The following is a 24,023-nucleotide window of genomic DNA, read 5'->3' on the forward strand; positions in this document are numbered from 1 at the left end:
ACAGTAAGCCAATGAAACCTCTTTTCTTTATAAATTAAGCAGTCTCAGGTAGTTCTTTTTTAGCAGTGTGAGAACAGACTAATAAAAGCAATATCAATGTACAAGGACCGACATAAAAGACCATCATTTTTGTAGAATTTTTATGTAAACACAGAGAAATTTTCTTTAATGGGGTCCATCCTGTAGAGTTGCCAAAAGAAAAAAAAAAAGAAATTTCCAAGTGCAAAAGCCACAAGCCTGGTAAGCCTCTCACAATTTCATCAACTTTCAGTTTCTAAAATATAGTTTCATTCACCTATATTTTTGAGGAAAATTATAAAATTAATGTCACTGTTATTTATACTTTTACTACTACAGATATTATTAATGGTAACTATTCATGTAACATTGATTCTTGTGATGGAGAGTGATCATTATCCCTCAATATTCTTTATAGCCTTTTCCTAACTTTACAAAAATCTAGAGTTTCAGGTTGTCATCAGATCACTCAGAATAAATATTACATTTCCCAGCCTTTCTTGAAGCTAAGTGTCCCCAGATGTCCCAGTTTCACTCAGTAGGATATAATATAGGTGTCCTATGGCAGCTTCCAGGAATCTTTCTTAAGAAATAACTAATATTTGCCTTTCTCTTCCTTTTTGGATGCCAATACTTAGAATGAGTATGTCATAGCTATAGCCTGATCTCAAATTATATAATAAAGGCCCCCTAGAAAAAGCTGAAACCTGAGAAAGTGGGAATCCTCTGTTACAACACAGAGAAAATACTTTACTTTCCCACCACAGTAATTATAGAATAATTAAGCTTATGAAGGAAGTTACCAGCTTACATCTCTTGTATACAAGCACTTTTATTAAAATTCATTGATATAAATGTATGCTAATTTCACACTTAGACCTTGGTTGGTGAATTGCACTTTAAAAAATTCATTCAGCTGTGGATATTTGTGTCACACACACACAGATCTTCAGCTACATTTGGACACAGGATGCTTCTTTGTGTCCTAGCTGACTGAACATATCACAGGTGGAGTTTACCATATCTAAAGTTTTCTGAGAAAAGGTTCTTTCCCCAAATGCCAAGGTCTCAAGAAGCAGATCAGGCTTGGTTACTGACTAGACCAAGATAAACAATGGGGCCTAGAAAACCACAAGGTCTGGAATAATTGGTCTGTTTGGGAAGGATCATGGTAATTAGCTCAGCTGATGAGATAAACTTTTTCTTTAACTAGAAAGTAAGATGAATTGCTTGTTCTAAATGAGTGAATATGATAGTAAAGTCCTCTAGAGAAACAGAACTGCTTAGTGAGAGAGAGAGAAGGAAGAATCAGGTAGGTCCTCAAGTTGGTTTATTAGGTTGATGCAAAAGTTATTGTGGGTTTGTTATTACTCTTAATGGCAAAACATGTAATTACTTTTCTACTAACAAAATAGGTCCTGAATGACTTTTCATTCTCAGAATAAGTGCTATATTTTTACATATTTTTTAATAAATATTTACTTTTTCTTATAACTAAAGGAAAGTCACACAGGGGACTGAGTAGAGTGATTATTGTAAATAAATATGGCACTAGCTGTGGTTTCAAGGCAGGGCATGACTCAGTGAATAAATCTTCATTCTTATATGGCAAATGCAGTTTATATTGATGAAGGTGGTAATTAATCAGGTGTTTGTTATCACCTGGGACCAGAAAATCAGCCTGTTAATGGTGAGAATGGAAAAATGTTGTCTCTGCCTTTCATAAACACTAAAAGAATAAGGAGTAAAAATATCCTATCTAATGGCTTCTTCTCAGAGCAAAAGGCAATTAATAGCGAAATGAAGAAAAATTCCCAAACAGCTTGCCTGCTTACAAAGATAAGGGAATTCAGTATCACTTTGTGAGCATAGCAGTATTCTTCTCTGACCTCATACAATAAGAAGAGAATATTACCCAAAGTCCAGGACATCACCTGTCCGATTGTCATTACCATTCATGCCACTGCCTACTTTTGTGACACAGAGTTGTTCCTTGTGAGGCACCATGAACAGAAAATAAACCCAGAGGTAATTCTTCTCTCAGAGAGCAAAATCAGCTATCTTCCTGACTTTGGTCATGTCATACCAGTAGACTAAACAAGTCTTGACACCAAAAAAACCTTTTGACTTTTTCTGGCTGTAAGTTTCTTCCAAGCTTTTCACTGAAACTTCTCAACATTTCCCAGTGACCTCTGCAACTAATCTTATTTACAGAGATGTTTTCTCATTATTTATAAAGAGAAATATGAATAGGGCAGAAATATGAATAGGCAGATACGTGGCATAGATCTGAGTAGTTGTGCACCAGTTTCTACTAGCAATGTTTCTTGTGGTAATGTCAAATGCCTTCAATTCCTCCAGCTGGCTCTGCAGATGATTAGTGCTCCCTTGGAGGAATTGAATGGTTTGAGAAAGACTAAGAACATTTTGCTGTGAAGTATTGTTGCCAGTCAACAAGGTTTGCTTATCTTTCTTCCAGCTACCTTGCTAGGACATCTAATTGTAGGTATAACTGTGTGAGTGGTTCATTTATACGCCACAGAATCTCAGCTTTTTAAATCAATTACTCAGTGTCCTGGAAGTGCTCGGAATTGGTTGTGAACCTCTGAAAAGAATCCTACAACTCAAGATCTAATTCAATAAGATGTTTCCACAGACTGTCAAGCTGCAAATTTTGTTGGAGGTTGTGCTGGGAGAGCTGGTGGTCACACCAGTGCTTTTCCTCTATCTCAAGTGCCTTCCCCACCTGCCAGGTCCATCACCATGTCAGTTGCATCTTCCAGGGAAGCAGGCTTCCAGTACTTTAGTCAGCCCTTGTGGCTGCCCCATGTTTCCCAACAAGCTCTTCCATGTCCAGTGAGAACTGATTTCGGAGGCCCTTCTCTATCTAAGCTATGCCTCATAGGTGTAAGCACCACATCTCTCCCCACAGCCTGGAAATTACCAATTGCAAGTGGTTTTGCAAACTATTTACCACAATCCTATTAGAAAAACATCAAAAATTAACTGCATCAGAAAAATTATAGAAAATGGTTACTATGTAGAACAATGGCCTGTGCCAGCTTGAGAAGTGATTGAAATCACTTCTCATATATATGTCACTCGTGTCACTGCATCCTGGTTCCAGGTAGTTTGGTGGACAACCTAAGGGGAGAATGAACATTTGCTCTTCCTTTCTCCATAATCCCTTTGCTGATGTTGTGTGTCTCATAAATCTTCTGCTTATTCTCCAAACCAAACAGCATACAAGTGAGTTTATAATTGTAGTTTAGAATATTTTCATAACAAGTAATAAATGTGTACTTTTATTCATATTGGATTATACTTTCTTTCATAAAATCATCTCCAGGAATTTATGAAGTGGTAAAAAGGAAAGTGATTTGTAAGAATCTCTGGTCTTTTAAGTTAATTGACATCAAATAGCACTAAAAATCACCACAACTTGTAATCTATTGTAATCTACTGCATAGCCTTAGTAGGCTAAGTGAGGAGAATCAGAGACTGTGATAGGTGAAATTAGAAAGATAGATAGTTTTGTGACCAGAAGAGCTTTCTTAATACTTAAAACTGAGTGGGGAAGTGCCTAGTTTTGACTCATATTTAGACATTTTTCCTGGAAATGTCCTCAAAGAATTTAAATTTTTAATACAAAAATACTTCTCACAAACTTCAAAAAGAAAAATTTTGCTAGATTCAGGAAAATCTTTCCTGAAACTTTTAAGTTTTTTTTTTTGTTTGTTTTTGTTTTTTATCTCATGGAGACGGAACTAGGAGAGTAGAACTGAGAAGAGTTTTAAGAGATTTTGGTCATCTAGGTGGTTGGAAGCTAAAAATAGCCTACATGTCTATTTATCTTATCTTAACCAAAATTTTACTTGTTTTCCTTCTTAATTTGACTTTCTTTTCAGCCTAAGGAAAGAATATGTTCTGTAGATAAAGTCGGGTAAGAAGAAGAAGGAAAAAATATAATATTAGTGCATATTTGCAATTAACTTGCTGTCGTGAAGGTTAATTAATAATCAGGGAATTAAAAGCTGAGGAGAAGCAAGATTTTGTCAAGAAGCATATGGCAAAAAGCATGTGACATACAGGGTGTCTTAAAAGATAGCATCCTGGGAATTACCATCAGCAATAGAATAGAGTTAAAGAAAACTTCATTGCTTTACTTAACATGCATTTAGTAAAGTCCATCTCATTTAAGTCAAGGTTACTCAACCTTTGTGTCATTGACATTCTGAGTTAAATAATTCTTTTTTTGTGGGGGTTGTGCTGTGCATTTCAGGATGCTGAACCACATTCCTGGCCTCTACTCAAGAGTTACCAATATTTCCCTCCTTCATACCCCTCTAGTACAGACAATCAAAAACTGACTTAAACATGACCATATGTTCCCTTTGGTACAAAATCACTCCATTTGAGAACTTTTAGTAAAAAAAGTAATATGTGTTTTTCTCCAATTGGGTTTCTGCACATACATAAGGAAAATTTGAAAGTATCGAGAAATCTACTTGCAGGAAAATTGACCAATCATTTTTATTTGTATAACCTTTTACGGAAGTATAATATACATACAAAAAAGTACATATATCCTCAATGAACAGACCAGTGAATTTTAACACACTGAGCACACCTGGGAAACTAGCATTGAGATCAAGAAATAGAACATAACCCACAACAGTTGGTTCACCTTGTGCCCTTTCCCACATTCTACCTTCCAGGGGTAATGATTTTCCTGACCTCTAACAGCCCAGATTGATTTTGCCTGCCTTTGTCCTTTCTGTGAATGAAATCAGAGGGTCAGTAGTCTTATGTCTGGGTGTTTTTCCTCTCAATATTGTTTTTATAAGATTCATTCTCCATGTGGTTTTACATTATTTTCATTAATGCTTAGTGTCAGATTCTATAAATGTAGCTCTATCTACGTGCTATAAATAAGCATTTGAGTAGCTTTCTTTTCTTTGTTTATCACAAATGAAGCTGTGATAAATACATTTAGACAATGTTGTGCGTATGTGTGGGTGTGCATGTGCTGTGTGTATGTATAAATATGCTTCCATTTCTATCCAGCATTCACTCAGGAGTAGAACTGCTAGACAATCAGAAATGTGTTTGTCCACATTCATAGCCAATATACCTAACACAAAGTACCAAAAAGATTGGCTTTTCCCCACTGTAACAGAGTGTTGTCTTTTTGATAAATCAGGTAAACACATGTATATTGATCTATTTATAGACTTTCAATTCTTTTCCATTACTCAGTTTGATATTTGTTATTGTGAGTCTTTCTGCTTTGTTCTTCTTTGAGGTTGCCATGAAAATGTTTGCCTTCTAAAACACCATACAAATTTAGGAATCAGCTCGTCAATTTACACACAGACATACAAACTGTAGATTTCTGGCATTTTGATAATGATTGCATATACTGTACTCTAATTTATAGATCATTTCCATCTTTAAAATATCAAGTCTTTCCATCTATTTGTGTGATATATACTCAATTTCTTTAAGTATTCTTATATTTGTTGAGTTTTATAGTTCTTAAGATAGAGCCCTAAATATGTTTTCTTGGATTTATTTCTCAGCATGTAATATTTTTGATGCTGCTATGAATATATCTTTTCAATTTGTATTCAATTTAATTGGTCTGTTCTTATCTTTATTATTTATTTTCTTCTACTTTCTATAAACATGTTTTGCTGTTTTTTGCTTAGTTTCTTATGGTGAAATCTTAAGTAATTTAATTTTAGCCTATGTTTTTTGAAAATATATAGCTTTTATGGCCATGAATTTTTCCATAAGCACTTCTTTAGCTTTATGCCATTTATTTCAGTACATTATTTTCACTATAATCCACTTAAGAATATTTTCTAATTTTTGTTTTAATATTTCAGCCATTCTTTACTTAGAAATGTGCATTTTGTCATATGGTCATTATGCCAGCAACCCTAGAAAATTCACTTTCGGATTCTAACATTTGTCTTTAGATTATTTTGAATTTTACATAGTGTACCATCACATACTCTGTGATTAATAACAGTTTTTACCCTTCTTTTCCAATTCTTATGTTTTTCTCCCCCTATTGTTCACACTACAATGGCTAGGACCTTAACTGTTAGGCAATACAATCTAGTTATCATTCCAATCCCATCAAATATGGAGCTGGATTGGAATGGATTGCAGGCTTAGTAAGAATTTTCTGGTTTGCTGTTCTTTCTAGAGTGGTACCCACCTAGACTTTTGACTGTGAGTATGAAGGCACCCTCACCTCAGCCATGAAGGAAGATTCAGTGATACCCTGTGATATTCCCAGGCCATTTCTCCGCTTGTCACCACACACTGCTGCAAATTCCAGCAAATATTTTACAAGGGATACAACGGTGAATACGTTGGAAGCACCACTCTTAGCATGTCTTTGTTTTCTGGGCATCTAATGACTACTGGAGATTTCATTCTGCCAGTTTGAAAGATTGGCCAGTCTTAAGTCTTCTCTGTGCTCCAGAACTCAGGAAACTACCACTGATAATCTTGGTAGTATGCTTGAAAGCCCTTGAGATTTTAGGTTTTTTTCTCCAGCCCTCCTCTAACACTTAGAGCTTTGCTGGCATCTGTCCCCTGGCAACGGACCTCTGCCTCAACTAAGCTAGACCTTTAGCTCCTGCCCAGGTGTAACCAGTGTCCCCAGGTTGGAAAAACTAGCCAATAACAATTAGCTCAATCCAGAAAGTTTCTTTTTGTTTGTAATTTTAGTTCAATAAGTCATCATAGTTTCTACAGATCTTGGATACCACAAAAAAAACCACAATTCTTGTCATTTATGTGACATAGTTTTCTGGTTCTTGCAACAAATATTGGCCTTCATCTTCCTACAGTACCCTTCTTTGGTAGCAGAAATCTCCCAATCACTTTTTTCTTAAATATTTCTGTCACTAAAGTGAAATTAATATAACAAAACCTATGAAAGAACACAATTTAGTGGCACTTATTATTTTTAGAATGGTGTGCAACTAGCACTTTTAATTCTCCAAAAACGTTTTTATCACCTAAAAAGAAAATCTACTTATTAAGCACTCATTCCCACTTTCTCCCTCTTCACTCAAGCTCTGAGGACTACCAAACTGTCTAAAGATTAATGTACCCTGGATACCTCATGTGAAAGGAATTGTGAAAGGAAAATAAATCTTGGGGCCCCAAAATCACTAAGTTAAAAGGAAAAGTCAAGCTGGGAACTGCTTAGGGCAAACCTGCTTCCCGTTCTATTCAAAGTCACCCCTCTGCTCACTGAGATCAATGCATATCTGATTGCCTCCTTTGCAGTGGATAATCAGAAACTCAAAAGAAGGCAACCATTTGCCTCTTATCTACCTATGACCTGGAAGCCTCCTCCCTACTTCAAGTCTTCCAGCCTTTGCTTCAAGTTGTCCCATCTTAATTGATGTCTCATGTCTCCCTAAAATGTATAAAATCAAACTGCGTTCTGACCACCTTGGGCACATGTCATCAGGACCTCCTGAGGCTATGTCACGGGCGCACGTCTTCAGCCTTGGCAAAATAAAGTGTGTAAATTAACTGAGACCTGTCTTAAATTTTGGGGGTTCACATACAAGTGACCTTTTTTACTTATTTTATTAGCATAATGTTTTCATTGTTCACCCATGTTGTATCAAGTATCAGAACTTCATTCCTTTTTGTAGTTGAATTTCATTGTATGTATATGCCAAATTATTATTCTTCTAATGATGGACATGAGTTCCTTCCACTATTTTGCTATTGTAAATAATGCTGCCATAAACATCTTTGTACAAGTACTTCTTTGAATACCTGTTTTTGATTCTTTTGGGTTGATACATAGGAGTGATTCATAGGAGTGATGATACATAGAAGTGATGGGTCATGTGGTAAGTCTATGTGTAACTTTTGAAGAGCAGGCATTTTTTTTGTTTAACTTTTTTAAGGAAATAGTTGATTTGAAGTCTTTATCTAGTAAGCCCAAAGTCTGTGCTTCTGCAGGGACGTTTTCTATTAATTTATCCTGTGAAAGGACCATTTTATCTTGTTTCTTCAAACACTTTGCATTTTGTTGTTCTTGTTAAGAAAGAGGACTTTCTAAACAGTGTAATGTGCTAACTCTGGAAATCAAAATGATCCCCTTGTTCAGTGTTTTGTTGTTGTTTTTACCCTTTGGCCTGGGATGTAGTTGTTTGCTTGTTTAGTTATTTTTATAACTGTTAAAATGACCGTATTCCTCACATATGGTCTCTAAAATCTGTTTCTTTAGCTTGTGGACAAATAGTGTTTGCTCAGAGATTTCTTTGAACGTCGGAGACAATAATAATAATGATGATTTAAAAAACTGTGTTGGGACACGTTTTCAGCTTTCAGCCAGGGCCTCTACATATCTGTCTTAGCCTTTGCTTTCTGCTTGCATTGAGCCTAAAGATCTGCCACAAATGAAAGCCTAGGTCTTTTCTAAGCATGTATGCTTTCCTAGGCTCTCTGTGGTTTACTAAATTTTTAGTACAGAAGAGTGCTTTATAACACCCTAATTCTAAGAGTCTCTCATCCTCCTCCCACGTTTTCAGCATATCTCATTTGGCTCCGTAGTAACCATTTGCCCCAGGCAACAGCAAATTGTTCATTTTCCTTTCACTATTTTTGAGTGATGCCCTCTGCCTAGTATCTAGTCTTCTGCTCTGAGAGACTTCCAAATTAGGTGAAACAAAGATGAACTTCTTGCTTCTGTCCTTCCGGTAGCCCCAAAACTGGTCAAAACAAATATGCAATTCTTTGAGAACAAGGTCTGCTCTGCTCCCTCTGGAACCAGGGACTGGAAACACAGATCGCTGTATTCAAGGCTACTGCCAAGCTGGGGTTGGGGGCAGGGACAAAGGAAATCTCAACTGCTGCAAAACTTATTTTCTAAATCCACTGATTCTTGATTCAGCACTTCCTTGCTCTAAACCTTTGAACCTTTGACTATTTTTCAGTTTCAACAAAGTTGATTGACAGTTTTTGATTTTTGCTTTGTGTGTGTGTGTGTGCATGTTGTTTCTGTGATGGGACAAGCTCTTGGAACTACCTGCTCTGCCATTTTCAGTGACTGCACTTCCTATTTTTGTTTCACCCAACTTCAAAGTCTTTGCCCTAGAGAGCTACTATTAACTTCTTATGAATCACTGCCCATTACTGACATGCAGTACCAAGGTTACTGTCTCCTAGCTCTCTCCTGATCCTTTCAGAATTCTCTAACAAATTTAAAGTGGTTAGTTGCATCTCCTCCCAACCATTTTTGAGTGCACAACTGGTACATACTAAACCGAATGACATAGTCTTACGACTTGGAAATGATATGGAAACATATATATCTATATATCTATATGGAAATTATGTATACACACAGATATATACACTCTCCCACACACAGTACACACATACTTGGACATTAATTATGACTGGCATACATACATGGAAATTATATATGACTGGCAGCAAGGAGAGTTGGTACATGCTATATTAGTAAATATTTTAAAAAATTGTCTCAAATAAGATGATACTCTTAGCTATCCTATTTATTCTTTGCAACTTTAGAGGACTGGGACATGAAAAGGTTTAATTGGTAACATATGCAGCAATTCCAACTAACTTTATTCAGTTTCTGAATCCCTGAAGGAGATTTGACTGTCAAATCTGTAGTAGTTTAAGAAGGAAACTTGAGTCACTCTTTCTCTTCCTCGTAGAGCAATGGCTGAGTTCAATCTGTAGAGATTAAGAAGGTTTAATAAAAAGAATAAAGATGCCATACTTTGCATTATTTTTATTTAGGACATTCCAAAAATGGAGAAAAATTTTACATTGATTAAGATATCTCTATAAGAACTTTAATGAAGGGAAGAAATTTATATTTAATCTGGGGTAGAGCTCAATTTACTGTCTGGGCTTTCCTATCATGAAGGAATCTATATATGACTTCTTCCTTCATATTAGTCTCTATATGAGTGGTTAGGTTGTTCAGTGTAAGTAAATAAACAAAAGAATGCTCTCATGATATCAATAAGGCACCAAATAATTGTGTACATTTCTAATATAGTGACATCTGCACAGTAATGTTTAACAAACTTTTTAGAAAAAGATAATGCAAAGATGTCTAAAATTAGCAGCTTCTTTGCATAGAATGTAAATGCAAACCTAAAATTTTAGCAAAAACAATGAATTGTCATTACAAGTTTAGTATCAAAAAGCTAGCTGTTACTTTTGTTAGAAGAAACACTTTAGACAAATTTAATTTAACAATTTAATTGCATAAAGAATGATTTGCAAATTGGGTAGCCCTTCAACCAGAAGAGAATCAAAGCTACTCTGGCACTGGTGTCATAAGCATTTGAACCAGAATGACACCATCTTGAATAAGGCCTGGGTGAAACAAGGCTGAGACCTACTGAGCTGCACTTCCAGGAGGTTAGGCATTCTAAGTCACAGGATGAGATAGGAGGTCAGCACAAAATACACATCATAAAGACCTTGCTGATAAGACAGATTGCACTAAAGAAGCCAGGTAAATCCCACCAAAACCATGATGGCAAGGAAAGTCACTTCTGGTCATCCTTACTGCCCATTATATGCCAATTATAATGCATCAGCATGCGAAAAGACACTCCCACCAGCACCATGATGGTTTACAAACGCCATGACAAGGTCAGGAAGCTACATAGTATGGTTTAAAAAGGAGAGGAACCCACAGTTCCAGGAATTGCCCACCCCTTTCCCAGAAAACTCATGAGTAATTTACCCCTTGTTTAACATATAATCAAGAACTAAGTATAAATATCCTTAGTCCAGCAGCCCAAGCTACTGCTCTGCCTATGGAGCAGCCAATTTTTTATTCCTTTAATTTCTTAATAAACTTGCTTTCACTTTATGGATTCTCCTCCAAATTTTTTCTTGCATGAGATCCAATAACCCTCTTTTGGGGTCTGGATCAGGACCCCTTTCCAGTAACACTGATGCTGAGTCAAAGAGGATATATGGATAAAAAAAGAAAAATGATGTAAATAAATGGAAATGAGATACAGAAACAGCTGGATTAGTTACAACTTGGTGTTTGCCTTATTTGAACTTGGTTTAAACAGTTGGCTTCCTTTAATTGCCTGAAACTTGGTAATTGCTACAAGAGTAGGGTACAGGTTGTTTGTACATTCAGATTGGCTATAGTTTGCTTTTACAAAGAAATCTTTATGTCTATCTTAAAATATATAAGGAAGCAACTTTAGGCTAAATTCAATTTAACACTTTTTATAGCTTAATATTAAATGTGGCAAAGTTAATATCCTTAAGTCTATCAACTTCTAGATTGTTCTTCTGATCACTATATTGAAAATACATAATAATAAATAGAAATTCACATTCATCTGAGTATGATGGAGGAAAAAACAAAATTTGGCTAGCTTTGCCCATACAGAGGCATCAACTTATAAGATTACTTTTATTTCTGATAACAGTAGGGTCAAAGACAGACAGCTTCCCCTTTGTTCTATGAAGACTCACTAAAAATGAAGTGGCAATAGGCAGATTAATAGGAGAAAAGATATGCAAAATATATTTACCAAACATAACATGGAGGAATTACATGAGTATAATTACCCAATAACCCAGTGAGGTTCAGATGTTTATCGGTTCTTCTTAGGACAAGGGAACAGGAGAGGTATAGAAGTAAATGTATTTTAGGGAAAAAAGAATGAGCTCAAAGAATAATGACCTGGGACAAAGTTTCCCTGAGGTCTGGGGGAGGTGGCAGGAAGGTGAGTGGCAGAACTTTGCTTTGAACAAAAGTTGTCTTATTGTGAAAATAAAGGCCCTCAAGTAAACCCTTGGAGCAGCCCTTAGAGAAAGAGATGAAAAGTCTGTCTGGTCATGGTGAGGACTCCTAGCTTCTTCTCTTCGCTGTGGTAATTCTTTCCTGATTACTTGATGAGATTACTAGGAAAAGGGTCTTAAGACAATTGCATTTCTTTTAGAGACAGGCTTTTTTAAGTCAGATAAGAAATTTATTTTTCCAGAAAGAATTCCTCCATGTGCTTCAGGAAAGAAAGGATCAGAGATGGGAAGGGGAAGGTCTTAGAGAGACTTTGGTTCTGAGGCATATTTCTGAGGCCTTTTAATTTTCTTTAATTCTAACACTCAAAATGCCAAAGCATTGTATTTTGAGGTATCATTTTCTGTGCCCCAACATAATCAAATTAAATCCTTACACCCTCAGCTTCAGGACTTGTAGTGGGTAAGGTGTTAGGGTTCTACCCTTGAAGCAATCAAAAGCAGTGTACAATACTTGATGAAGGTGCTTTTACGATATTATCAGAAACAGGCTTGGGATGGTTATAATCACATTGCAGAAGTTTCTAAATATGGCCTTAAGGTTCTTCTCCACTCTTCACATTGAGAGAGGGGTTTATATCTTCCCCGTCAGTCTAGGCCTCTATGGCAGCTTGGCCAGTAGAATATGGGAGAAGCGACACTGTGCTGTGCCAATTTCCTGTCCAGACATTAAAAAAGCAAAACAAACAAACAACCCAGCAGTTTCAACTTTCTAAGTCTAAGGAATTCGTTCTTGGAATCCAGCCATGATGCTGTAAGAAGGCCAAGCTTCCCATGAGAAGTCCACATGGAGAGAAACCAAAAGCTATCACAAACTTGCCGGCTATGGTCACAACATGTGGAGGAGAGATGAACTATCCCCATTAAGCCTTGCCCAGATGACAGATTGCTAAGCAAAATAAACAGTTATTGTTTTAAGATACAAGATATAGGTTGTTTGTTACGGAGCAATAGATAACAAGAGCACACCTACACATACGCATACACATAAATTTCTTATTATGTCTCAAACATATGTTGCTAAGCAAATTTACTTGAGAAAAAAATATGTTCTTATAATCTTGAATCTGAAAATGTCACCATAAAGAAATGCACTAAACTTGCAAGATAAATCACAAAATTCTACTAAATTTCTAACTGAATATTATTTTCCATTGAAATTAATGTACAAAAAACATTAATGTCAACATATTATCTGCATAAGAAAGACCTTTATATCAAGTATCATGTAGAAAACCCTTGTACACTCAAGGAATGTTTATTTGGTATATTATTGAGATGGTTTTTCAAGTTAAAAACAAATCTACTTTCCTTGCAAGTTAACATTGGTTGTCTTTAAGTTTGGTTGAGAATTATTTGCAAGCATGTAATTGTTGTATTTTTTTGTTTCATTTGAACGTCTTCAGTGACAGCAGGATTCTCAGATCTCTTGTGTGACATCTTGTTTTTATTTGGCTGGAGAGTAATAATAAATGTAGCCAATAATTTCCTTTTCATAGCCAGTATTTGTAACACACCGCTCTGTGCTACAATTACTTTTGAAGCACACAATTGGAAGGTAAGAACAACTAATCACCCCTAGATTGCATCATATTTGTTCTATTTTCAATGAAAATCACATGACACATTTCTGTACCAATTCTTTAAATGCCTTTCCTACCAAATTCTCTGTTTATAACCATTTGCAACCTGATATATGTATCAGCAAATAATGCAAGTGGAAAGGTAGTTACATTATTATTAACACACTTTTATTCAACATTCAAAAGAAACTTGGCTTGTCTATTCATGTTCATTTTCATGCTTCATCTGATATTCATGATACAGAATAATAAATTTAATATCAGTGAACATATTTTTGCCTAAAAGAATCAAAATCAGAAGAAATTGCTCACTAATATATATTCTAGAAGTAATTCTATATCTAGTCCCAAGAGCTTGAGAAAAATGAAAGCAAATTTTTAATTTTCAATAGTGACAATGAAACAATCATTTGAACAAACTTACTGATCAGATTTTAAATTTCATGTGCTCTTCCATAGATTTCACAGTTTAAACATTCTTCTAATTCTTCAGTGAAGTTAGATGACAAATTTAATAGCATATATTTTCCTTTTTTATTAAAAAATTATTGTACATGCTGCAATAAATAGCAACATTGATTCAGTGAAATGAAAATGCAATATATAAAATATCTTATTTTTATTGAAAGCTGTAGTAGTTATATTTGACATACAACGTAACACATATATTTAAAATTACAGCTTGAATTTTTTTTTTTTTTTTTTTGAGAAGGAGTCTCACTCTCTCGCCCAGGCTGGAGTGTAGTGATGCCATCTCAGTTCACTGCAACCTCCGCCTCCTGGGTTCAAGCGATTCTCCTGCCTCAGCCTCCTGAGTAGCTGGAATTACAGGCGTGAGCCACCCGCCCGGCCACAACTTGACATTTTTTTACACATGTATATACAGGTGAAACAATTATTCCCATCAAAATAATAAACATAGCAACCATCTACAAACTTTTCCTCCTACCCTTTTATTACTTCCTTCTTACTCCGTTCCAGATTCCTCCAGATAACTAATGATCTGCTTTCAACCACTATAACTATGTTTCATTATCTAAAACACATAGTTTATTTTATTTATTTATTTTTGTGACGGAGTCTTGCACTGTCGCCCAGGCTGGAGTGCAGCGGCACAATCTCGGCTCACTGCAACCTCCGCCTCCTAGGTTCAAGCGATTCTCCTGCCTCAGCCTCCCGAGTAGCTGGGATTACAAACGCATGCCACCACACCCAGCTAATTTTTTGTATTTTTAATAGAGAAGGGGTTTCACTATGTTGGCCAGGCTAGTCTTGAACTGACACCGTGATCCTCCCACCTCGGCCTCCCAAAGTCCTGGGGTTACAGGCCTGAGCCACCACGCCTGGCCTAAGTATAGTTTATAAGAATCGAATTGTACAGGATACGCTTTCTTCGCATATTTGTCTTTTTAAAAACTTGTAGCTATCTTAGTGCGTGTGTGCATATGTATAAATGCTGGTATCGAACTCTGGGTCTACATTTTTCAAATGACTAATGACGTTGAGGAAATTTGCACATGCATATTTAATAGTCATCCATAGATCTACTCTGGTGAAGTGCTTGTTGAAATCTTTGGCCAGTTTTTCATTTGGTTGTTTATTTTCTTATTGTTGATCTTTGAGTCTTTTATGTATTCTGGATACAAATCTTTTGTCAGATATATACTTTGTAAAGATAATTTCCCAGGACATGGCTTGCATTTTTATTATCTTAAATTTTTACTTTTGATATGTGTTTTAGTCCATTTTCACACTGCTATAAAGATACTACTGAGGCTGGGCGCAGTGGCTCACGCCTGTTATCCCAGCACTTTGGGAGGCCGAGGGGAGTGGATTGCTTGAGGTCAGGGGTTGAAGACCAGCCTGACCAACATTGTGAAACCCCCTCTCTACTAAAAATACAAAAATATCTGGGCGTGGTGGCGGGCGCCTGTAGTCCCAGTTACTCACGAGGCTGAGGCAGGAGAATCGTTTGAACCTGGGAGGAGGAAGTTTCAGTGAGCCAAGATCGCGCCACTGCACTCTAGCCTGAGCGACAAGGCAAGACTCGGTTTCAAAAAAAAAAAAGAAAAGAAAAAAGAAAAAGATACTACTGAGACAGGGTAATTTATAAAGGAAACAGATTAAATGGACTCACAGTTCTGCATGGCTGGGAGACCTCAGGAAACTTCCAGTCATGGCGGAAGGCAAAGGGGAAGCAACTACTGTCTTCACAAGGCAGCAGGAGAAAGAAAGAGAGCAGGAAAAACTGCCGCTTTTAAACCATCAGATCTCCTGAGAACTCCCTATCACGAGAACTCCCTATCACGAGAACAGCATGGGGGAACCTCCCCCATGATTCAGTCACCTCCCACCAGGTCCCTCCCTTAACACCTGGGGATTACAATTCCAGATAAGATTTCAGTGGCGACACAGAGCCAAACCATATCCATGTGTATGATTTATCAACATTTTCCTTTCATGGATCTTGTTTTTGTTGACATATATGAAAATTCTACTTAACCAAAAGCCATAGGATTTTTTCACCTATGTTCTCTTATGTATTTTTTATAGTTTTATCATTGACATCTAGCTCTATGATTAATTTTGTTTTTTTAATGTAAGTTTTGGTTTTGGTTTCTGTATTGTTTGTATTTTTTGCTTATTTGTCTACAGACATCTAATTTTCCCAGCACAAATTTTTTGTAATGTCTATTTTTTTTTTTTTTTTTTTTTTTTTGCCCTTAACTTGGCGTCTTTGTAGAAAATCGATTGACTGAAAAGGTAAGCCTTTATTTCTGGACTCTCAGTTATACTCATGGACCTATTTGATTATAATTTTGGTAATAACACGCTACCTTTATTATTCAAATTGTACAGTGTATTCAGACTTAAGGTGGTATAAGTCCTCCAATTTTTTTTTTCAAAGTGGTTTTGGCTAGGCTCAATCTTTTACATTTCCACATAATTTTTAAAATCACCTTGTCATTTTCTATTATAAAATAACGTGCTGAGATTTTGATAGGAAGTTCGTGTAATCTACAGAACAGTTTGAGAAGAGTTCTCATCTTAACAATTCTGAGTCATTCCATGAACATGAGATACCTCATCATTTACTTAGGTCTTCTGTACTTTCAGCAATATTTTGTAGTTTTTAATTGTTGCTTTAAACATATTTTTATCGTAGCTTCTAATGTAAATGTGAATAAAGCTTTTTTCTGAGATTTTATTTTTATGTCTCTTATTGCTAGAATTCCAAAATGCATTATTGTACATTAATCTTGTATCCTGTGATTTTTGCAAACTGTATTTCTTTGTTTTCTTTCTGAGTGTATGTATTCCTTAGGATTTTCTATCTATAGGATTATGTCATTTGCAAATAATAACTATCTTACTTCTCCTTATTACTATGCATGCTTGTTATTTAAGTTCATTTTTATCATTTTATTTTTGCCATATAACACTGGCTAGACCCTTAGCATGACATTTAATAGAACGGGAGGAGTAGACATTTTTTACTTTTTCTCTATAATAGGAAAAGGAGTGTTCAACCTTTCACAACTAAACATGATATTAATTGTCATTTTTTTTGTTTGTTTGTGGTATGTGTCCTTTATCTAGTTGAGAAAGTTCACTTCTATTTCTTAACTTTGAGAGTTTTTACTATGAAGCAGTGTTAGATTTTCTTCATTTATCATTTTTTATGTCTTTTAAGATGATTATGTGTATTTTTGTGCTTCACTCTCAATATACTACTAATAAATTTATAGATATTAAATTACCTGTTCAGTTCTTGAATTAACCCCATTTGGTATAGTATATAATTCTTTATTTGTTTCTTTTTTTTTTTTTTTTTTGACAGAGTTTTGCTCTGTCACCAGGCTGGAGTGCAGCGGCGCAATCTCAGCTCACTGCAACTTCTCCCTCCTGGGTTCAAGTGATTCTCGTGCCTCAGCCGCCCGAGTAGCTGGGACTACAGGCACATGCCACCATGCCCAGCTAATTTTTTTGTATTTTTAGTAGAGACGAGATTTCACCATGTTAGCTAGGATGGTCTCAATCTCCTGACCTGGTGATCCGCCCACCTCGGCCCCTGAAAGTGCTGGGATTACAGGCATGAGCTACCACGCCTGGCCAGTATAGTATATCATTCTTATATTATGCTGAATATAATTGGCTAATATCTTAAGATTTTACGCATTTATGTTTATAAGGTTATTGCACTATGAATTACTTTTCTTGTGATTTTTTGTTTGGTTTTGGAATACACTAACCTCTTGGAAATGTGATTAACACTGTCCCCTTCTCTTCTGTTCTCTAGAAGTGTTTGAGTAGATATGGTATTTTTTCTTCTTTAAATATTTGATGAAATTTACCAGAGAAGCCATCTGGGCTGGCCTTATGTTTTGTTGTTGTTGTTGTTGTTGCTGTTGTTCTTTTCTTGAGAGGCTGGTTATGCTTTGGGAAAGATTTTTAATTTCAAACTTTTTTACGGATGTAAGTTTTATTCAGGTTTTCTATTTTTTCTTGAATTAGTTTTGGTAACTTCTAACTTTGTCAGACTTCGGGTGGATTAGACTCGGTATTGGTTAGAACCTAATAAAACCTTGCTGCAGTTTCATTAGAGGTCCACTCATAGTTTGTCCTGAAAGTTGGGAGAGGAGAAAGTTGGGAGAGGAGAAAAGTTGCTCATTTTCTCCTAATGAGCAAATCTTTGGTCATTCACGTTATATGGAAAGAGAAGCAGACTAGTGACAGAATGTATGCAGAATCATGGGGTGTGGCAAATAGCTTAGCAGGTTTTTGGAAAGTCTGCAAAAAAAAAATGAGACTAAGAACAAGAATGTCTGGGGAACCACATGTCAATTAACCTACAGGAGTGGACATGATATATGATCTTTGTAGTATATGATAATACCCAACAAAAGGCATGTGCCATTGACAATGCACTAAACAACCAGACAGAAACAATGACTCAGCCATTTGATGTAAGAAAGTCTCAATGGCCCCTTTAGTCCTGAAAGGATAAGTGCATAATAATAAAGTTGCTATAGTGGCAAGGGTGGTCATGAATGAACCTAGTGACATAGATTCCAACTCACTAAGGCTGACCTAGCTACTATGGCTTCAGAATGTCCAATATTCAAACATAAAAGTCCAATTCAGAACCCATGATATGCCCTCATACATGAAGAGACCACATGTACTCTACAGTAGCAAGTTAATTACAGTGGAGTCCTTTGACACCAGAGGTGAAAGCATCAAAACCTATCCCAGGTACAGTTCCTGCCTTCAGGGTCTCAATTAGCATCATCATTCAAGGAATTACAAATTGATATAGGACTAGCACAGCCTCAGAACCTACTTTAGAGCAAAACAGTGTATCAGTGTACAGTTTACTGTGGCATCAACTACTTCTGTTATGCACACATACGCACACACACACACACGCACATGCACCCCACCCAGAAGCTGTTAATCAGAGAGAGAAATATAAATGTAACAGTCTATGAAAAGCACAACTGATGTGCCTGTTTAAGGATAATACTCTGATAAGGTAGAACACTGTATTTCAAAATGCAATATATCCCCTAAATCAATAGCTCTCATATGGTGCTAGGATAAAAAAGTTGACATATATGGATTTGATAGCTGAGAGTGGTTCTCAGTAAGTAACTGAACTTATTTTTATTTCCAGCTACCCATTTAAGAGGTTTTTACTTATTTCTTTTTTTTTTTTTTCCTCAGAGATCTGGGTTCCTGTGGAAGAAGGCTTTCACCAGAGTACACAGCAAGAGTCCCTTTAAACTTCAATCCTTGGCTGTTGTACGTATACTTCAGGACTTGTTGTCAAAATACCAATAATCAAGAGAAGGTGTCACAATCTTAGTAGTAGTAATTATCTTGATCATCATAAAGAGATAGAAATGTTATGCAGTGAGGTCAGAAAACAACATGCTTGATACTCATGTCCTCCCTGAGATATCTCTTGGCATTTTCTTACCCAATTTTATTGTTTAATGCTCATGTACAGTAGGCTGAGGGAAGCATGAAGACCTGGAGTTCAAACCCCCCTGGGAGTGAATAACTTCTTGGTCAACATACGAATAAGACCCTAAGCCAGTGAAGATGCTTGTTAAAATTGACGGGAATCTAGAACTGGTTTTTAAAAAAGAAAAAAAAAAAAGAGAGAGAGAGAAGTAAATTATGTCTTCAAGACCAGCTACAGTGGTGATGTTGAAGTTTTTTCCACTAAACTTCCTGTTGCAATTTACCCCAAGAAATATGAACAGTGCAAATCTTGAATGAAGAGTTTCCAAAATGTATTACATAAAGTATGTGGAGCTGAAGAAAGCAAAAGGTTGGACTATAATGGATGCTCTTTTGTGCCTCCAAGATACACCCTTCAGTTCTGAGGCTTTCATTTGTCCGTCCCCTGAGAGTATTGCTGCCTGATGTCTTTCTCCTGAGCCTTGAGACTTATGAAATTGTCCTTGGGCAAAGGGAGCTGCCTTACCAGAAGAAACCCTCTTTCTCTAGGACTCTACTTATCAAATGGCTATTGATATGATAGTATAAATGCTTGTGCCCCTATATCAAAGCAGAATTCTAAAGAACCATTTTAGCAGAGCTGCCCAAGAGATTGGCCAAGACCTCCTTGAGACTGTTTCACAGTTCAAGTTCTTTTTCTCGATCTTAATTTTTTTATTTCTCAATAGGTATTAATCCTGAGAACTCTCCTTAATAAAATTATTATGTGCAAATTTTCATCTCCAGATCTGTTTACTGAGAAACTTTGCTATATCTGAACACAGCACATAACGAAATCATCACTCTATTCTAATCAATAAACAGAAAATAACAATGGACTATTTCGTCTGCTAGCATATCTGATAGGGCAATAGTGTATTTGGGTTAAAATATTATAAATTTAGACATTATAGGTCTAAATTTTAGATAAATTATAGGGTCTATTTATTCAAAATAAGAGGTTCAATACACTTGTGATTCTGTAATCATTATCCTACTTCATAATGTGGCTCACTAATGTTGATCACGTGGGGACAGTGGGCAAGAGTAAGCAAGACGTGTGCCTTTTTATTGGCACTACTGGAAAGTAATCAAAAAGGTTATATATTAATGTTTTATGTCTCGTGGAAAAGTTACACATACGTTTTTGAGAGAAAATTTAAAGGGCAAACATGGTAAAAATAATTTAAGAAACAGAAACACTGTGGGAAATATGAGTTGCTCTATGTATTTAAAAATATAATTGTACAAACAAATATGTAATCACCCAAGGGGTTCTTCCTGCACACTGCACAAAAATCAATTGACTGAGACTGTAGTATTGCAGAAAATAAAGAATTTAATAGATGCAAGGACAGCCATGCAGGAGAACTAGAGCTATCACTCACATCAGTCTCCTCAAAGGCTCAGATGTTAGGGTTTTTCAAGGATAATTTGATGGGCAGAGGGCTAGGGAATGGAGAATGTTAATTGTTAGCGTAGGGGATACATTCACTGGGGGTCAAAGTGGGTTTTTCTTTCTGCTTTCGGTTCCTGGGTAGGATCACAGAACTAATTGAACCAGTTTACCAGTCTGGGTGGTGCCAGCTGGTCCATCAGAATGCAGGGCCTGATGAATGTCTCTAACAACAATCTTAGGTTTTACAATAGTGATGTTATCCACAGGAGCAGTTGAGGAGGTTAGGAATCTTGTGGCCTCTGGCTGCGTGACTCCTGATCCATCATTTTTAATCTTGTGGCTAACCTGTTAGCCTTACAAAGGTGGTCTGGTCCCCAGCAAAGAGAGGGTTCATTTCAGGAAGGGGCTATCATCTTAGTTTCAAAGTTAAACTATAAGGTAAATTCCTACTATGGTAAGCTCAGCCTACACCCAAGAATGAACAAGAGCAGCTTTTAGGTTAGAAGCAAGATGGGGTCAGTTAGGTCAGATTTCATTCACTGTCGTAATTTTCCTATGTTTGATTTTTTCAGTGTCATAATTTTTGCAAAGGTGTTTTCAAATACACTTTTCTTTCTTCAACTCATAAATAGCAACTGGACAGCTAAGTAAATGCACTAGGATTCTCCAATTAACTAACCCCTTTACGTGGTCCCTTCCCTGCCAAAAAGCTCAAGTTTTCTTATATAAAATAATTCTCCCAGAGTTTTTGAGATTATTCTAATAAAAATTGTAAATAAAAATTATTGTAAACGATAAAATTGAAAGTCGATATCTCGTCCCTTTAATCCCACTTAATCAATTTTTTTAAAGTTTCAAAAATCATTTGCTAACTATGACTTACTATTATTGTTTTTATTTACTAAAAAGTTTTCAGGTTGTGCTTCAGTCAAAAAAATACAACCTACTGATAATACACTTACTGAATTCGTAAGTATTAGAGTCTAGGTCATTCATGTAGCTATACTAATAAATAGTATGGATTTGCTAGAGAAAATGCTAAGCAATTTATTCTGGTGGGGGAAAAAAAAGAAGTCTTTGGTTATGGAGCATTGAGATAATTAGGGTGGAATTGGCAATACAGGGGATGATGCTTCAACTTCAAGTCCCTTGAGTGCAGAGCACAGATTGAACAGCTGTTGGCCAGAATCCAGGAGGTCAAAACTGGCCAGCTGTATCTTTGGCCAGCAGTGTTGAGTGGTACTCCATTTCCCCAAGCACAAAGGGCAAGAAAAAGTGAGGAAGTCTTAGCTTTTCAACTGAAATGCATGTGGAAATTTCCCCAGTGGATGATACCTTCCTCTAGATATTAAAGCTCAGGGCAGGCAGATGGTGGTTCTGTCAAATAGCTTGCATTAGAGACTCCATTCTTTTGAGAAAAATTACAAACTTAAATTTTAGAGACATAGTACTTGATATAGGTTACCACTACGTTAAATGACCGCATGATTTAGAGATGTTTGATGTCAAAGCATTTTAAAAATAAAACCATAAATTATACAATCTTTTACAAAGTGAGTTAGAAGCTTTATTTATGAGGATTGTGGTAATTAAAACAACTGAATTACAAGGAATTGCATCGAAGGAATTTTTCTGTGTTGCTTTTTAGCTTGTTTTCTGGCAGGTGTCATGAGATGGTCAGATAAATGCTCTAGTATATTATTCAATAATTATTAAAACATGTACTGCATTACAAAAATAATAAAAGGAAGCTCTTAACACCTATGAGTTAGTGTAAAAAGTAATATTGGTCAGCAGGAGTGGTTACTCAAAGCAAAGCAGCGATGTACACTCAAGCAATATTTAACAATAGGGAAACCTGAGAAATGTATCGTTAGGCAATTTTGTCATTGTGTGAACATAATAGATTGTACTTATACAACCTAGACAATATAGCTTACATTACACCTGGCATATACGGTATAGCATATTGCTTCTAGACTACAAACCTGTATGGTATGTTACTGTACTGAAGACTGTAGGTAATGGTAGCACAGTGGTGAGTATTTGTGTATCTCAACATAGAAAAGGTACAGTAAAAATCATAGTATAACAGATAGAAAAACATACACCTGTACAGGGCACTTACTGTGAATGGAGCTTGCAGGACTGGCAGTTGCTCTAGTTTAGTGCATAAGAGAGTGGCAGGTAGATATGAAGGCCTGAAATTCTGTGGTAGATGTCATTAACAGTGTACACTCAGGGTACACTGGATTATCAAGAAATATTTCTTCAATAATAAATTAACCTTATCTTACTGCTATGTTTTTACATCATAAGCTTTTAAAGTTTTTAACTTTTTGACTTTTTAGTAACGTTTAGCTTAAAACATAAACACATTGTATAGCTGTACAAAATATTTTCTTTATATCCTTATTCTACAAGCATTTTTCTATTTTTTAAAAATTTTAGTTTATTTTTTCCTTTTAATTTTCTTGTTAAAAACTAAGAAACACACACACATTAACCTTGCCCTACACTGGGTCAGGCTCTTCAATATTACTGCCTTTTACCTCCATATCTTGCCCCACTAAAAGGTCTTCAGTCACAATAACAAGCATGTAATGATTATCTCCTATGATAAAAATATCTTCTGAAATACTTCCTGAAGGACTTGCCTGAGGCTGTTTTATAGTTAACTTATTTATACCCTAAAATAACAATGAAATGTATAGTATATTAAATACATAAACCAATAGTATAGTTAGTTCTTATCATATCAACTATTAAGTATTGTACGTAATTGTAAGTACTATATACTTTTATATGCCTGGCAGTTCAGTAGTTTTATTTTACAGCAACATCACCACAAACATAAGAGTAATTCATTGCACTGTGATGTTACAAGGACTATGATGCTACTAGGTGATAGGAATTTTTCAGCTCCGTTATAATCTTAGGGGACCACCATCCTACATGCAGTCAGTCGTTTACTGAAACGTGGTTACATGGCACACGACTGCATTTGAAGCCAAGACCACAGCTCATCACAGGCAGCTGTGGAGTATGAATTACCCATCATAATTGTTCTGTCTTAAGGCAAATATGCTGGGAGTTTATATCTTTTCATTCTCCAGTCATTGGATATGGGCAGTTGCCTAAAAACTGGC

General features: G+C 36.0%; 1 protein-coding gene across 1 annotated transcript in view; it reads right to left on the reverse strand.

The window, feature by feature from the left end:
• The window catches only part of PRDM9 (PR/SET domain 9), an 83,397-nt gene extending 67,743 nt beyond the window's left edge, over nt 1–15,654 (reverse strand). The window contains exon 1 of the mRNA XM_055367487.2: nt 15,604–15,654. Coding sequence (XP_055223462.2) covers nt 15,604–15,644 — 41 coding nt within the window. The 5' untranslated portion in view covers nt 15,645–15,654. The remainder of the gene's footprint in view (nt 1–15,603) is intronic.
• Between the last annotated feature and the right edge of the window lie 8,369 nt (nt 15,655–24,023).

Source organism: Gorilla gorilla, chromosome 19 (genome assembly GCF_029281585.2).
Source record: "Gorilla gorilla gorilla isolate KB3781 chromosome 19, NHGRI_mGorGor1-v2.1_pri, whole genome shotgun sequence".
Lineage (NCBI taxonomy): Eukaryota > Metazoa > Chordata > Mammalia > Primates > Hominidae > Gorilla > Gorilla gorilla.